Below are 14,913 nucleotides of genomic sequence, written 5' to 3'. Positions count from 1 at the left end.
GTACTGATTTTCCTAAATTGTGCCTCTAACATATGCCCTTCATTCAATATTATTAAAAAAAAAAAGACTAAAGCGGACACAGAAACGAGTAAAAACTAAACTAAAACTAAACATTTTCAAACCAAAAAACTAAACTAAAAAAAGCAACTGACTCTTGAAACTCTGGAATTAATTGAAACTAAACGGAATTACAAAAAAAATTCAAAATGAAAGAAGAACATTAAAAAGTAAAAGAACTAAATAAAAAAATAAATGGTGAGTAGCCACAGGATAGCAACTACCACAGCTAGCTGCAATCTAATCCTTCTAATACAGACATGTAGATTTTGCTTTTGATTTAACCATCAGTCTAGTTATCATTTGGAAGTGAGTGCCATGGAGGGAGGCTGTCATATCACAGTCGTTTATAAATCTTCAGTTCATCGATAAACATAATCTGGCAAAATGGAAAATATTTATTGCCAAAAATCACCTTTTGCTTCCATTTCAAGTCTAACGCATTTAATTTCTAAATACTAGAAGAAAAATGTGCTCACTCTTTGTATCGAAGGCCTCAAATGCCAAAATGAATTAACTAAATACATCATTAAATAATTAATTAAATGTGTCGTTTATTCATTAAAACTGGAAGTAGCTGATTTAATATATAAGTTACTTCAAATTAAAACTTATTTAAATATACAAAACATTTATTGATTTATTTATTTCCAATTTTAACTGATTAATGACACATTAATTTTATTTTTTTTTTAATGGCGCATTTATTTCATTTTGGCACCCGGGCCATCCAAAGTGCATAACCTCTGATCTTGCTCTGCAAACATGAAGTGAAAATAACACCACGGGGGGGCAGCATTTCAGCAGAAAGCTTTAGTTTAACTGATCTCGAGGTTAGACTGAAACATTTTGGTTTGTCACTTACTCTAAAAGTTCAATGTGATAAAGTCATGGGAACATTGCAGACGAATCACACACATTCACTGCAGACCTAGACTTTTCAAGGCTTTGCCAAAGGGAAGTGCGTGAGTTAAAGAGCCTGTAACCTACCAGCTCTCTATTACAAAGTCCATGTACTGTCCAGTTACACAGCTTCGGGCCAGTGTTAATAATAGCTGGAGTTAACAGTCCAGCTAGTGTTTGGTTGTCCAGTGTGCTTCCTCCATGAGGCTCCTCATCCTCAGCTTTCTTCTGAGAAAGGAAAATTCCAAGATCTTTCACAGTTCATGTGCGTGGAACAATCAAATCTGTGAAAGCTAATACTGGAGCGTTCAGAGCAGGCTGTGCAAACTGTAGAACCGGAAACTGTTGCTCTTGTAATTCTCTTAAACGTGCACTTGAATGCTAAAAAAAAAGGTCACAGTACGTGATTTTCAGCAATTTCCTGCTCATCAAAGTGTTCAGCAACCATTAGTTCTTTTTAGCTACCTCATAAAAGCCTGTTGCTGTCATCATATTAAAGTGGCCCCATATTTGTTGCTATGTGAGCAGCTGATAGCTGGAGCATAGCTGTAGACCACCTCTTTCTTTTATTATGGTACAAGCCACCACCACATGCACACACTCACACACATTAAACTGAACCACAACAAGTGTTTTCACAGTGTTTGTTTTTATTGTTTCTCCTGATTTAAAATGAGACTTTCTGGGTACACACTGTAAATAATCTAAGGTGGGATCTAAGGTGGGACATCAGCTACGAAACCGAAAACATCACAGCAAACAGACTTGCTGGCACACATCGAGTTACAACAACAACAACAAAAAACCAGCCTCCCTCTTACATCGCACACTCGGTGCCCACGCACTCGGCAACTTCTCATGCAGCGTGACAGAGACAAACATTAGCGGTGGACACAGGCCTTTGGTGAAGCGCTGTGCAGGTACCAGCGTGCGACAAATGGAGCTATTGCTATGCTGTGCGGTGTGGCTACAAATGCATCAAAGCTTTCACTCTATCCTCAGAAATAAGTCCCAATTGCTGAATTGCAACAAAACCTGTATTTGTAGTTTCAAGTGGTTCATTGAGGCTTTCACATATTTGTTTTAGGGTTTTAGTATGCTCAGCAGCAGGGATGGAAAAAATAAATTGTCCACACTTTTCCCTATTTGTGCATTAAAAGTGAAGAAGAAGACTGCAGCTCTCGTCCTCTGTGGTCCACCTGCGTGTCAGTAACAAATCTGAAAGTACTGGCTGGGTGATTTGATGGGGCTCTTGTAGCTGGACGTGTCATGCGTTGCGCTCTGGCCGCTTGAGGTCTTCTGGAGGTTTAAGGTGAAGGATGGGGTTGCTTTCCTCGCCTCTGGCTTGCCGCCCCCCTTCGCCTGAGGGCGATTAGGAGCGGGCGCGGGCACGCTGTGGGTGGGCACCGCAGAAGCGGACTTGGCTGCTTCAGAAGACCCAGTCTTTCTTGTGAGGGGGCTCAGATAGATCTGCATAGTCACTAAGTGAAGCGGTGAGGTGAGGTGAGGACGGAGAGAGAAGGAGGCAAGAGTGGAGGAGTGACAGGAAAGAAGAGCGATGAAGAGAGCGTGAAGGGCGGATTGCAGATGTGGATGGGATGAAAGAAAGACAAAAAAAGGTGGAAGGGGCGAGGGAAGGCACACAAGTCATGGTGAGATGTGGAAATATGAAAAGATGAAGATAAAACAGGAGCTCAAACACGATTCGCTTCATTATAAATGTAAACAGTGGCCGTTTTGCGTTACTGGGGGTGTCAGACAGGGACGAAGCCTACCTTTGCAGTGTGTCACACGCCTGGTCCCTGCAGCAAAGCAACACAAGTGCAATTCAGAGTCAGTTTAACAACGCCGGGTTTCTTTCACAGCCCTGTTCTGAATGCTGCCAGCGGGAACCAGTCAACTTACCTACATTCACTGCAGCCTCTCTGGGTTTGCCGCTGTTATGTTGAAGGAGAGAGAGAAAAATGATACAGAGATGCCAGAGGACACGAGTGGGAGAGAGAAACAAAGAGATGCAGGGACAGAAAGAGAGAGTTAGCAGATCTGAAGGGAGATTTCATCCGACTATAAAAGGCTGCCATCTTGACACATCAGTTTCAGGTTGAGTAATTAAAGGTTTCCTGTGCTCGTGCCCCGCGTTTGCTCTTGAAACAGGATGTCTGGGGCGGAGATAACTTTGATTTAAATTTAGAAACAAAATCGGCCGTAAGTCACCTCGAAATCAGCAGAGATCCACACATGATCTGGTTTGTGAGAAGTGTGTACGTGGGCAAAGAAATCTGAAACACTGTTACACAACTGTGCTGTAAATTTGACAGACGCCTAAGTTTGTTGTGTGTGTGTAAATTTAGAAATTCAATAACAGCTTCTCACCTGTCCTGAACTTTCTTGCTGCTCGAGGCTGCAGAGGCGGGTCGTGTTCTAGCGGTCTTACACGGACTGTCTTTCACGCTACCAGGTGGGCTCCTCACACCACTGGAAAGACGAAAAAAGCGAGTGGGGTCAGAAAAAAAAGAAGAAGAAGAAATGGACAGCACAGAAGAGAAAGAGGAAAGAGCCAAAAGGTAAGGAGAGATTAATTAGAAAGGTGAAATAAGAGTGGAGAGAAATGAACCAGCTTTAATAAAGATGAGCGCGATGATGTGGGTGATTCTCCGTCTTGCTTTTTCCTCATACTGAGCGGCCGGCTTTAAGTGAATGGAGATTTACCACTCTCTGTGCAATTATATCAGAGTAGCCCAGATGTAGCACCAGCACATTAAGGTGCCACAGAGATAGCCTATCATGCTCTCTAACTAATGCTATCTAATAGTAGTATCATTTGAAATGTAATTGAGAGGAAGAGATGTGCAGAAAATGGAGCGGCGCTTTATTGCTTTGAAAAAGAAGAGGCTGGTGTTGGGGATCATTACGGAGCATCCGTGTGCAGTTTCTTAGATACCGGAGGCTGTCTTTCTGATTGCCTTTGCATGTTAAATAATGAGAAGCGAAGCTCGCTAATGAAGACTGAAGCTGCTTGATTAGCACACGCTTGTATATGTTAGACTTCTCTTCGCTCCGAGTGGGTGAGGTGGGGTGAGAAGGCCTGCCGTGTGAGATCACTCCACAGTGAGCGGTAAAGAAATCAATCAGCAAATTTAATGCCTCGTTTAACGGCAGACATTTAAGTCGGCTTGGAAAATACACAACGTGATCTCCTGCATATTCAAAAAGTGAAAATAATCTCCAGCTCCCTCCCAGAGGACAGGGTACCTTCGGGGTGGTGTTGGGCTGTAGTTCCTGGCTGTGGTGCTGGAGGGCAGCGTGGTGCTCTTCTTCAGAGAAGCTGTGCTGGGGGTCACCATGGGGGCTCTGGAGGGCAGAGCCAGAGACACTGGCCTGGCTGTGGGAGCAAACACACACACGCACATTGTGTGAACTGTGTTTGTTGTGAATGCTCTTTTTGTTGCCTGCACAAACAAAGTCCCTTTTGAGAAAAAGCCATGACTGAATTTTTATTAGCATTTCTGTCGTTAAACACTGAGCACATAACTGGGTTTGCACGACTCTGGGATTAAGCAAAACAAATGATTTGATTCAGTTTCTCAAACATGATACTTTACTGTGCTTTGTGAGATTTATCTCTAAAATTTGATCACATGTGCTTGGTTTTGATAAACTGTGATATTCAATTTCTCTTTGACTACATATAGAACTAAACAACAAAACAAAACCCCTATCTCTAAAACATCTTTTTTTTTCTGCATTATGTGCATTTTTAATAATATAGTCCCATTCTAGCAAATGCACCTGAGGAAGAATGGCTGAATCAAGCACATCATGTACAATCTATAAAAAAGTCGATGTCTTCTGGTGTACAGCAGAAGACAGCAGCAGGCTGAGGGATTAAAGCACTTCATGTATCGACACACCTGAAATCCTTCCACTGGCTTATGGATATGACAGTAGATCTTTGCTCACCTTTGGCCCCCGGTGCTCTCCTGCCAGCCGCAGCGGCAGCAGCAGCTGCTTGGTGCTCCTCAGAAATGTTGAGTCTCTTCAGGACGTCAGCCAGAGCCATCTTCAGCAGCTGGATTTCATCTTCTTGCATCTGCATCCTCTGCTCGAGATATGTCAGCCGATCGGCCACATCCAGGCCGCTGGCCGAGCTGCGGTCGTCTGCAGATATGAAGACAGATAGCATGACATGTTTTGCATTATCATTAGAAAAAAATGCACAAAAGTCCAGGTCATCCTTTAAACAACTGCCAGCCTGAAATAGATGCAAGCAGCTGACTTGACATCAAGATCTATAGAAGGTGTAATCAGAGAGAGGGGCGAGCTCTTTAGCGTCCCCCTTTTTCATGGCTGCACTGTAGAAATCTAATGAGGTCATCACACAGCTGGACACAGATCATCCCCGCAGACACCATGCAGCAGCGTGTAAACAATGGCGTCAAAGCACACATCCAAAACACCTCTGCCACCATCATTTCTCTTCAAGTGATTTCTGCTTCATCTTTAACTGCAGGCAATCTGTAATCCAACACAGTCACAATGGGTCAAAGGTGGCTACCATGGGAGATGCTGGAAGCTGAAGAGCAGTCACGGTGCTTCTGCAGGCCAGCGGGGCCTTCCTCCACCCCTACAGACTTCTTCCTCCTCTTCCTCTCCTCTCGCGAGCATACTTTTTCAGTCCTTGTCCCTCCTCTTGCTCCCATCAGACGGGCCTGCTCTCCCTCCATCTAATTTTGATCTGTTGGCGTTGACGTCCACTAAGATTTCATCTCTTTTGCTCCACTTATGTCGCACACAGACACACACACACACACACACACAAGATCAGCCTTTCTGGTATTTTAGCCGCCTTTTGTTTTTTCAGAGCATCCAAATGGTATTACAGCATCTGCAGCAGGAGATGAGGGTCTTGGTGTTTAGATCCTCTCACGTTTCCTTGGTGGTCGCAGGGTACAATCTGTGATGTGCAGTTGTGTATGACAGAGCTTAAAGCCCTTTGCTCAGGATGAGAGTGTATGAAGGTGGGGGCGGGGCTGATAATGCTTAAAAACTCTGCAGTCGTCCAATCCAGCCTAAATTGTGTGTACGTGTAAGTGTACTTGCATGTGTGTGTCTCTGTGTGTATATGCGTGTGTGTGTGTGTGCAGACTACAATGTTAATCCCACAGCCTGAGCCTCTTTGACCCCGCCCCCACACATAAGCCCCCTGTCACTAACAGCGCTCTAGACACAGAGAGGAAGCAGCAGAGATAAACCTGAGACGCTGCTTGTTCTTGTGCCGTGAAGCTGTAAACATCTTGCACATCCACAGAGTTACAGTTTACAGTGCATGTCACTCTGAGTAACGGGGAGGATGAGGCAGAGACAAATAAAAACTAATGCGTGCTTGTGGTTGCACAGGATTTAAGAAAAAAAAACCCCAGTGAAACAGGAGTCAGCTGAACAGCATCATTTCCCAGTCAAGCTCAGCCAGAATATACAAGAAGGAGCAGGGATCAGTTGCGTAATCTGCTTCCTTAAGTCAACAAAAACTCTGATTCCCTACCAGGGGTGCTTTTACCCGAAGGGGTACTTATCCAGTTTGCCAGGGGCTGTGTGTATAAATCGTGAAGAAGCTCAACTAATTTGATTAAGTAAGCATTTTGGTTTGATTAAAAAGTACATCAGCATAATGAGTTAGCTGTCCAAACCATAATACCACTGTTGCATGAAAACTTGTTAGCCTCAATAGATTTTTTTTATAACAATTTTTGCACTTTGTACCTTTATTGTGATAAAAGAGTGGAGAGAAGAAGCTGAGAGAAACGACAGGGGAAACGACACACAGCAAACCACAGCCTCTGCTTTAAACTTACAGCATATGGGTTGCTTGCTAGATCCATTTAGCTAAACAGGCTCTCGGGCTTAATTAATTAAACTGAATATACTAATAATGGTAATAGCTAAGAGTAATAGGTACAGATATAAATAGAAATAGTAATAGAAATAGAAAAGTAACAAAAACATGGTTAAGTAACTAAAAGTGCAAAAAATGCATAAATATCTGGAATTTTACCTGAACTAGAGTATAAGATAGCTAAAGGTGAGCTAAGAAAAGCTTAAAAAGACTAAAAGTATAAAATAGCTAAAAAGTAGCTAAGAATAGCTAAAAAAAAAAAAAAAAAAAAAAAAAAAAAAAAGGGGGGGGTTAAAAGTATAAAATTACTAAAGAACAGCTTAAAAGGGGGCAAGAGTATAACAAACAGTAGTTAAGAATACCTCAAACGAATGGATAAAAGGCAGAAAAACTAAAGTAATGCTACAACGTTTTAAAAAGTTAGCGATAAGAACTGGTGGATAAAAAGGTAACAAGTAACACATAAACAAATAGCTTAGGGCTAAATGTTGTACTCATGAATGTAAAAGCTGCCATTTGTATATAAAATATGGATAATAACCACTGTGATGTCTCCTACTTTTTTCTTGATGACTCCAGTTGGACTTTTTGACCATCGCGATCATCTTGATCTTTCAAAACCATGTGTGAGGAGCCAAAAGTAAACAGGAACCGAGGACACTGATATCATTGTGACTTGTCAGTCACGAGCAGTGGCGTTCAAGACAAGCAAGGCAACATTGCTTGAAATATAAAAATAAACATAAATTAAAGCATAATGATCTCTCTCCTTTAGTCTCGGACCGAGCTGTCATAAAGCTTCATATAGAAACACCCACAATTAGCAAGTAAATGAGCTTCAGTGATTTAGCATCGTACCAGATGAGTTCGCTCTTGCTAACCACCAATGGTCAACATGTGTGATGTAGAGAAGACTGAGTTTGAAAAAGCTGTTAATAACTCATTCAATGCACTCGTAAGAAAAGCGCTGACGATGATGGAGAGAGGACAGCAGCTGTGACCATGTCCGATCGAATAAAACAGCCAAGTTAAGCAGGTGCAGGCTCACAGCACTTTCAGATTAGCATTTATGAGAATATCTCAGTCTACCATGTTTAATCAGCTGTTTTGCCAACACTCCTTGATTTTTCATTTGAATCCCTCCCTGTGGGTATTGACAGTTAACCATTAACCAACACACTGCTCAAGCCTTTTAATTCAGATAATTTTTCTTCAATATTTTATTTTTAAATACTTTCTTAAAAATCAGGATGTAGGCCCGTTTTTCTGAGCTCATGAACAATTGATTTTTTTTTGTTCATAGATATGTGGCACTCACAGGACAGCGATTTATAGAATATGATGCTGAACATAAAGTTTTAAAATGAGCCCAGTCTTAAACACAGCAGTAATATTACACTATTTAATACTGATGGGGGATTTTACTTTGAATATTTTACAATTTTCCAGATTCAGTAAAAGGACTAAATGTTAAAATCCCTGATAATGAATTGCTTTAAATGAATACACTCATACCAAACAGATGAATCAGATGGAAATAATAATAATAACAACAATAATAATAATCTCAACTGCATTGACCACTATTATATAATATGCAGTTTAAACTCCAATCAGGTTTGGATCTTACACTATTGTTTGAATGCTTTCAAGGTTTTCAGAATTTAGCGTCTGTGAAGTGCATAAAATGCACATTCAAACTATTTTTAACTCTCACTTGTTGCCGTAGTTCCTTTGAGAATCGAGTCTAAGCAATGACCTGGCCAGGATGACGATTTTCAGTGTAATTATTCAGGCAGTAATCTGCCTCTCACGGAGAGTTGTGATTTTTGTGTAGGCATGTGGTCTTCTGTTTCTCCTCCTGTCCTGACCATGACATCATCCTCGTGCTACCTCCATGCAGCCCATATGGGACTGAGATTAGAACAGCACATAATCCCAGTGCTGTAAAATGGAATTAGCAGCCCAGAGCTCAGTCTCTGCACTAACTCGGCCCCACAAAGAACAGGCAGGCACCCTAAGCGCTGCTCGCGCAAATGTAAACACACATGCAGCCCCGTGCATTAAGTATATCTGCTGTTTCTCAAACACATTCAAATGCACACACTGCCAAGTTATCGCAGTGAAGGCTTCCAGACTTTACACACTCATATACATTTAAGCAAAATGAAAATACGTTGAGCTATAACTGCAGCACGGAGAGCCAATGGAGCGTTTTAATCTCGGTTTGCAGCTGGCACCTCTTGAATGGAGGAACGGCATCTGTCTGCTCGTATCAGCAGTCAGCAGCCTGACACACACACAGGCCACGTGTGCGCACGCAGTCCTTCACATGTTAGTCCACTGATGCTAGTATCCCAGCAGGGACAGGGCATTTCCCCAAATCTTCTCAGATAAGACACATCCCACAACGCCCACAGCTTGACTATGACTATGTCACATGTGAGAAGTAAGAGAGATATTTTGGATTAGCGTTTGGCTTTATCTTGTTTGACAACCAATAGAGTCCAGCGACAGCAATCTAAAAGCGTGGGAAGATCTTTTTTTTATTTGTTTGGTTGTTTTTTTAGCCAGTGTATTTATGAGAAGGTGAAAGAAACAGAACAAAAACAAAATGTGTCATTAAAAGCAATCGTAAGAACAATAATTTATGCCTGAAGAGAGAGAAATCAGGTTCTTAAAAAGTTCTCTCAGACACACCTGTTGAGTCACATTCTTCTTCAAACAAAGTTTCCAGCTCAGATTTGTTTTCTTTTTGATTTCTGGACACAAATCAAAAAGTGATTTGAACAAATCTGTCATATTGGAAATCATACATGCATGGGTTCTCTTTTTCTTCATTGTAAGATTTATTCATACGCCACACAGACCCTTTACCTTAGGTCCACCTGCAAAATTCTGTGCAATGCAAAGCAGCAGTTGTGCATGAGCTCTGCTTTTTTGGTCAGTTTTTTCTAACATCAAAAAGCTAACTGTTCTTTTATCTTTAATGTTGGTTTAGCTTTGAGTTTTTAAGGAGTAAAATGTTAAAAAGTCAAACTTGTCTCAGAGGAGATTTCACAACTGTAACTAATAAAGTGGCCTGTGTCGTGAGAACAGTGTGTTTTGCATTACATGTTGCATCCAACACTCATCCCTCCCACTGTATATAAGGAATGCACAGCAATAAAGGTGAAAATAGCTCTGTAATTGTTCTTTCACATACTTTTATACATCTAGGGTTACAAACTATCATCACCTCCACGCTCTTAGTTATAGAACATTATAGATAGATAGTATTGTTTCTATTTTCATTCTTTTAATTTTCTGTAGCTCTCACATAAAAATCTTTATGATAATTTTTTATGATCATGACGGCTGTGACAAGAAACCCCAATCACATGACATGTTTAAAGGCTCCAGCTCATTTACTTTCGGCTCAGCGTCCTCCTCCATGCATCTGTGTGCAAGCAGACGTCAGACAAAAACTAACTGCATGGAAGTGATGTACGTGAGAGAGCAAGCTGCTGTGGCTGTATACCTGTCATGAAGTCAGTGTCTGGTGCCAGCAGGGAGTCGCTGTGGTAGCTCTCCTTCAATGAGGGCCTCCTCAGGAGGCCGTGGGCTGTCTCCTCCATGCCTAGACCATGATCCAGCAGCTCCTCCATGTGAGTGTCTCCCTCCGCTGTGCCCTCTGCCATTGCCCAGACAAAGTGTGCAAGCAGGATCCCACCTTACTCTTACTTACTCTCCAAAGCTTTGCTGCTGAGCTAATTCACCTTTCCTAACAAACCAGTGGACACCACCTAATGCTTTCCCTCCCTCCCTCTTGCCTGCTGTCCTGTAAGGAATAAGTGGAGCATGCTGGCAGAGGATGATGTCACTCATAGGACAGATTAAGGACCTGGTAAGCCATCTGAAGCTCAAGAGAGGACAAGGCTGTGACAGTAGGAGTCTCTCTCTCTCTCTCTGTGTAGACAGGAGCCAAGGAGGCCTCAGTTAGGGAGAACACTTTGATGCTAAATAAACCTTCTTGGAAGATAAATAGCTCGACTCCTGTCTGCAAACATCCACCTACTGCTCTAAGGAGGAGGAGAAGATGAGTAACAATTACTGACCTGTATGCAAAGGATAAACACTGCCAACAAAAAAAAAGAAAGAAAAGAAAACAAACAGCAGGGTGGGACCATGCAATTTACTGCTGCATGCAAAGTTGCAGACACGCACACAATTGCGCTCCCCAAAACAGCTTACATCAGGATACCATCCGGTGTGGCCGGCCCTGGTGTACTGTAAGGATGATGAGATTCAGAGATTAGGCAGCAGAACTTGATTAATTACAGTCATCAGGAGGACAATAAGCCGGACGTGGTAATTAGACCAACAGAGAAAGAAAGAGGAGCAGATGAAAAGCTAGTTAGGCAATTGTGTCGGGGTCTCCCTCAGTGTAAGCTGGCTTTTTGTCTATTTTGCATTTGCTGGATTGATTCTTTCTCTAGCAGATGCTTCCATTTGCTGATCTGTCAAAGCAGCTTTCTGGCTTCATACATAAAGGACAACCTTGAGTCTGCAGAATGTTTTATTTTTAACATTCAGTTATCTAATGTCTTAAGTTCATTCTTAATGCCATTTTTTGTGCCCTGTGCTCGCTGCTGTTGAAATCATTGAAATGAAAATCATGAAACAGTTTGACTGTGATCAAGCTTAAATGGGGAATGCAGTATGTGAATGTTAATACATGGAAAACGATTTGGCTTCTTGCCCGTCAGACTTGCTGCCATGGCGAGGTGCATCTCTGGTGGATCAATGCTGTTGTAGCCAAACTATATACTTACATAGGAAATCAAAAAGTATTTGTATTGCAAAAATAATTTATCTACATATTCTATGACATCACATTATTGGCTTATTGTTACTTAATGTATTAAGCAAAGAAATAGAGTGGACAACAGGCTGTGACTTCATGTTTCTGTGTATGAGTTAACTTTTGCTTCAATTATCATAACTCTGAGACTGTTATGAAAAATGGGAGCTTTTATAATGATGATAAAACCATTACAGAAAACAAAGGAAAAAGTCAATAAAAACATAAGAGACAAAGATACTCACATTTGAAGTATTATTCAAAAGTATAAATAAAGTTTGGTGATACTTTTGGTTATAATTACTATTATCAATTAAATTGATTTCTGTAGATTATCTGTATATAAAACCTATAAATATATTTCGGTATGTGACATACCCATGCATGTGTTTCTATCTGAATATTGTAAATTCATTTCAATATTCATTTCAATTGACCAGTGATCACCTGTTACATTATCAGTAGGGTTCTGGTGAAGATTTACATGCCTGACTTCTTTGCAATAATGTTACAATTTCCCATTAGGATCAAAACAATATTTTGTACGGACCAGTGATACAAAATTGTATATATACTAATTAACTAATATATACTAACCTCTGGCTCTCTTCCACAGCATGTCTTTTATCCTGTCTTCCTTTTCTCACCCGAACTGGTCGCAGCAGTTGGCCCCGCCCCTCCCTGAGCCTGGTTCTGCCGGAGGTTTTTTCCTGTTAAAAGGGAGTTTTTCCTTCCCACTGTCACCAAAGTGCTTGCTCATAGGGGGTCATATGATTGTTGGGTTTTTTTCTCTGTATGTATTATTGTAGGGTCTACTTTACAATATAAAGCGTCTTGAAGCGACTGTTGTTGTGATTTGGTGCTGTATAAATAAAAATGAATTGAATTGAAATTAATTATATAATAGTATGGAAAATGTATTTTTTTTTTAACTAAAAAAATGCAAAAGGTAGCCTTTAAAAGATGGATACGTTTGATAAATAGTGCATCCTGTAAAAAATTCTTTCATTACTTAAAATGTTGTATGCTAATTTTCTATTTGGAAAAGGCAGACAGCACCATTTCCTTTTAAAATTGGAATTGACCTATCTGACTGCGGATGTCTTTTAGAAATAATAATAAAAAAAATAAGATTAGCCTACAAGAATTTTGTTTACATTCTTTTGTTTTATTTTTGCATGAAGAAATAAAAACAATGAAATGACCCTAATCCCTCACATTTTTCTTTGTTTAAGATGAAGGCATCGTAATTTCAATACACTGACGTCAGTTCGATTTATTCCACCCTAAACTCCTTTCCGCTGCTCCCTTATTCACAAGAGGTCACCATTTATTCCACCCACAGTGAGTTTTTAATATACTCTCTCGGCTCCATTACCACGCAGCCAATAGTCTTGGAGCAGGCTGGTGCACTTGAGAAGCCTCTCAGGTCAAAGTGTGCTGCTAGTTATGTTATTATGACACACTAATCGTCCTGTGGTCTGGCTGCTGTTATCCCCGCCTAACAGACACTACGGCCCTGCAGTGTTATGTGTGTGTGTGCTGAACACTCCTAATACCCTGAGGCCTGAACGGGGATGAAGGGCAAAGGCAGATAATGACTTTGCTGACAGAGGACATGCAGGGAGGGAAAATGGAGACGTGGAAAAGGGGCAGGGGAAGGTTGAAACCTTTCGCCTGTCGTTTTCAAACTAACAGATGACCACATACTGTCTAATCAGCGCCCTGATTAATACTTAAATGTAGAGGTCAGAGTAGGCTTTGACCCCATCTGACCTGAACACTGGTGTCACACCACTGACCTCCTGTGGACACTGTTCATCACTACGGCTCATTGGTGGAGGAACTTTGATTAACTCGGTATTGATCGCATACAGTGAAGTAATCTTTAACGTCCTCTAAGTTTTGCACGCAGGCAAAATTAGATAACCTTGAAGAGGAACGCATAATCCTGTAATGGTAGGCATCTAACCCAAATAAACTTTCAAGATGACCTCTACACCTGTCAGCTGAGTGCAATTAACCACCCTACAGGTCTCCTTTGGCTCATCAGTATAAGTTAGTTTACAAATTCAAAGCTCTGAAATAAAAACACAAACACAGAATTTTCACAAAGGACTTAAAATTTATAAATATTCTCTCAATCGAACATTAAATCAGTTGGGATGTTATAGAATTCTTCAGAAAAACAAACAAACAAAAAAGTTCCAAGAGATTTTTCAGAGAGCAAGACAAAGTGACAATAATCTGATACACACATTGCTTCTCTACTCCAAAAATATCTAGACCTTTCACTATAATTTTTCATCCCCCCCACCCGAAATATATCAAAATATACGCCAACAATAAGCATCAATACAGACCACACAGAAAGCAGAATCTCAGCGGTTGCTCTTGGTACTTTTCCTTCTGTGGACACACTTCCTGTGAGGCATCAGCACAGGTTACTCAGTGTGTGACCTCGCCACTGTGGACGCCACGTACAAACTTCCTGCCCTGCCTTGTTGCCATGGTAAAGAAGGATGCGACTGTGCCTGTGTGGTGCTTGGAGGAAATTCACTTGAGTAAATAGCTACACACAATCCAGCTGGAAAACGTGGGGCAGCCTCCTTGCTGAGCTTTCTTGATCTAATTTTCCAGGAAGTCTCTACATCTCTCCTAGTACTCAAAAAAAAAAAATGGGGGCAGGAAAAGAAGGAAAAGCTGCTGAAAGGGTTTAGGATGTGGCCTTGTGACTCCTCTACATGCTTCTCCAACATCTGATTCATGCCCTCTAGGGGCCAAATATGTAACAGCACATCTGGGAGAAAGGCAAGAGTGGTCATCTGATGCAGGAGGGAGAAACTTCATTTAATCTACTTATTGATTATAATAAAACCCTGGCTGCCATCTGTGCCCATCACAAACAATGATAGCTTACTTAGTAAGGAACTGTGTGAAAATGACTAGTGTTAGCAGATGCTAAGACTCACTTTTAACATATATTTTTTTAAATAATATCCTCTAAAGCAGCGGTCCCCAACCGTTTTTGCGCCACGGACCGGTTTATGCCCGACAATATTTTCACGGACCGGCAATAAGGTGTCGCGGATGAATACAACAAAATAAAACTAGTGCCGGTACCGAAAAAAAGAAGATTTATTCATAACACACGTGAAAAGACCCAGGAAAACCGAGTTAACGATAAAAACGATAACAAAATAACGCTGAAAACCGA

General features: G+C 41.1%; 1 protein-coding gene across 3 annotated transcripts; it reads right to left on the bottom strand.

Annotated features, from left to right (window-relative positions):
* Positions 1 to 1,608: 1,608 nt before the first annotated feature.
* Positions 1,609 to 10,533, bottom strand: LOC116332207 (echinoderm microtubule-associated protein-like 1). Of its 3 annotated transcripts, XM_039599278.1 has the most exons (8): positions 7,413 to 7,701; positions 5,516 to 5,739; positions 4,921 to 5,118; positions 4,213 to 4,342; positions 3,334 to 3,435; positions 2,866 to 2,897; positions 2,736 to 2,762; positions 1,609 to 2,441 (listed from the first exon to the last, which is right to left on the bottom strand). In XM_039599278.1, exons 2-8 carry the CDS (start codon positions 5,682 to 5,684, stop codon positions 2,167 to 2,169), a joined length of 933 nt encoding a protein of 310 aa, XP_039455212.1. In that variant the 5' UTR covers positions 5,685 to 5,739; positions 7,413 to 7,701; the 3' UTR covers positions 1,609 to 2,166. The 3 variants fall into 3 exon arrangements, with proteins under 3 accessions (XP_039455212.1, XP_031610924.1, XP_039455213.1); XM_031755064.2 differs by lacking the exons at positions 5,516 to 5,739; positions 7,413 to 7,701 and adding an exon at positions 10,374 to 10,533; XM_039599279.1 differs by lacking the exon at positions 5,516 to 5,739.
* Between the last annotated feature and the right edge of the window lie 4,380 nt (positions 10,534 to 14,913).

The sequence above is a fragment of the Oreochromis aureus genome, linkage group 15 (genome assembly GCF_013358895.1).
Source record: "Oreochromis aureus strain Israel breed Guangdong linkage group 15, ZZ_aureus, whole genome shotgun sequence".
Classification (NCBI taxonomy): domain Eukaryota; kingdom Metazoa; phylum Chordata; class Actinopteri; order Cichliformes; family Cichlidae; genus Oreochromis; species Oreochromis aureus.
Note: the sequence above shows the minus strand (reverse complement) of the source record. Positions and strands in the feature narration are given on the sequence as shown.

Bases quoted from the DNA above. Each gene is read 5' to 3' on its own strand.
- LOC116332207 (XM_039599278.1), bottom strand. From the start codon at position 5,684: ATGGAGGGAGAGCAGGCCCGTCTGATGGGAGCAAGAGGAGGGACAAGG. The intron at 4,343-4,920 runs GTGAGCAAAGAT...TTGCTCCCACAG, and splicing joins GAGAGCACCGGGGGCCAAAG to CCAGGCCAGTGTCTCTGGCT. The intron at 2,898-3,333 runs GTGAGAAGCTGT...TCAACATAACAG, and splicing joins AGCAAGAAAGTTCAGGACAG to CGGCAAACCCAGAGAGGCTG.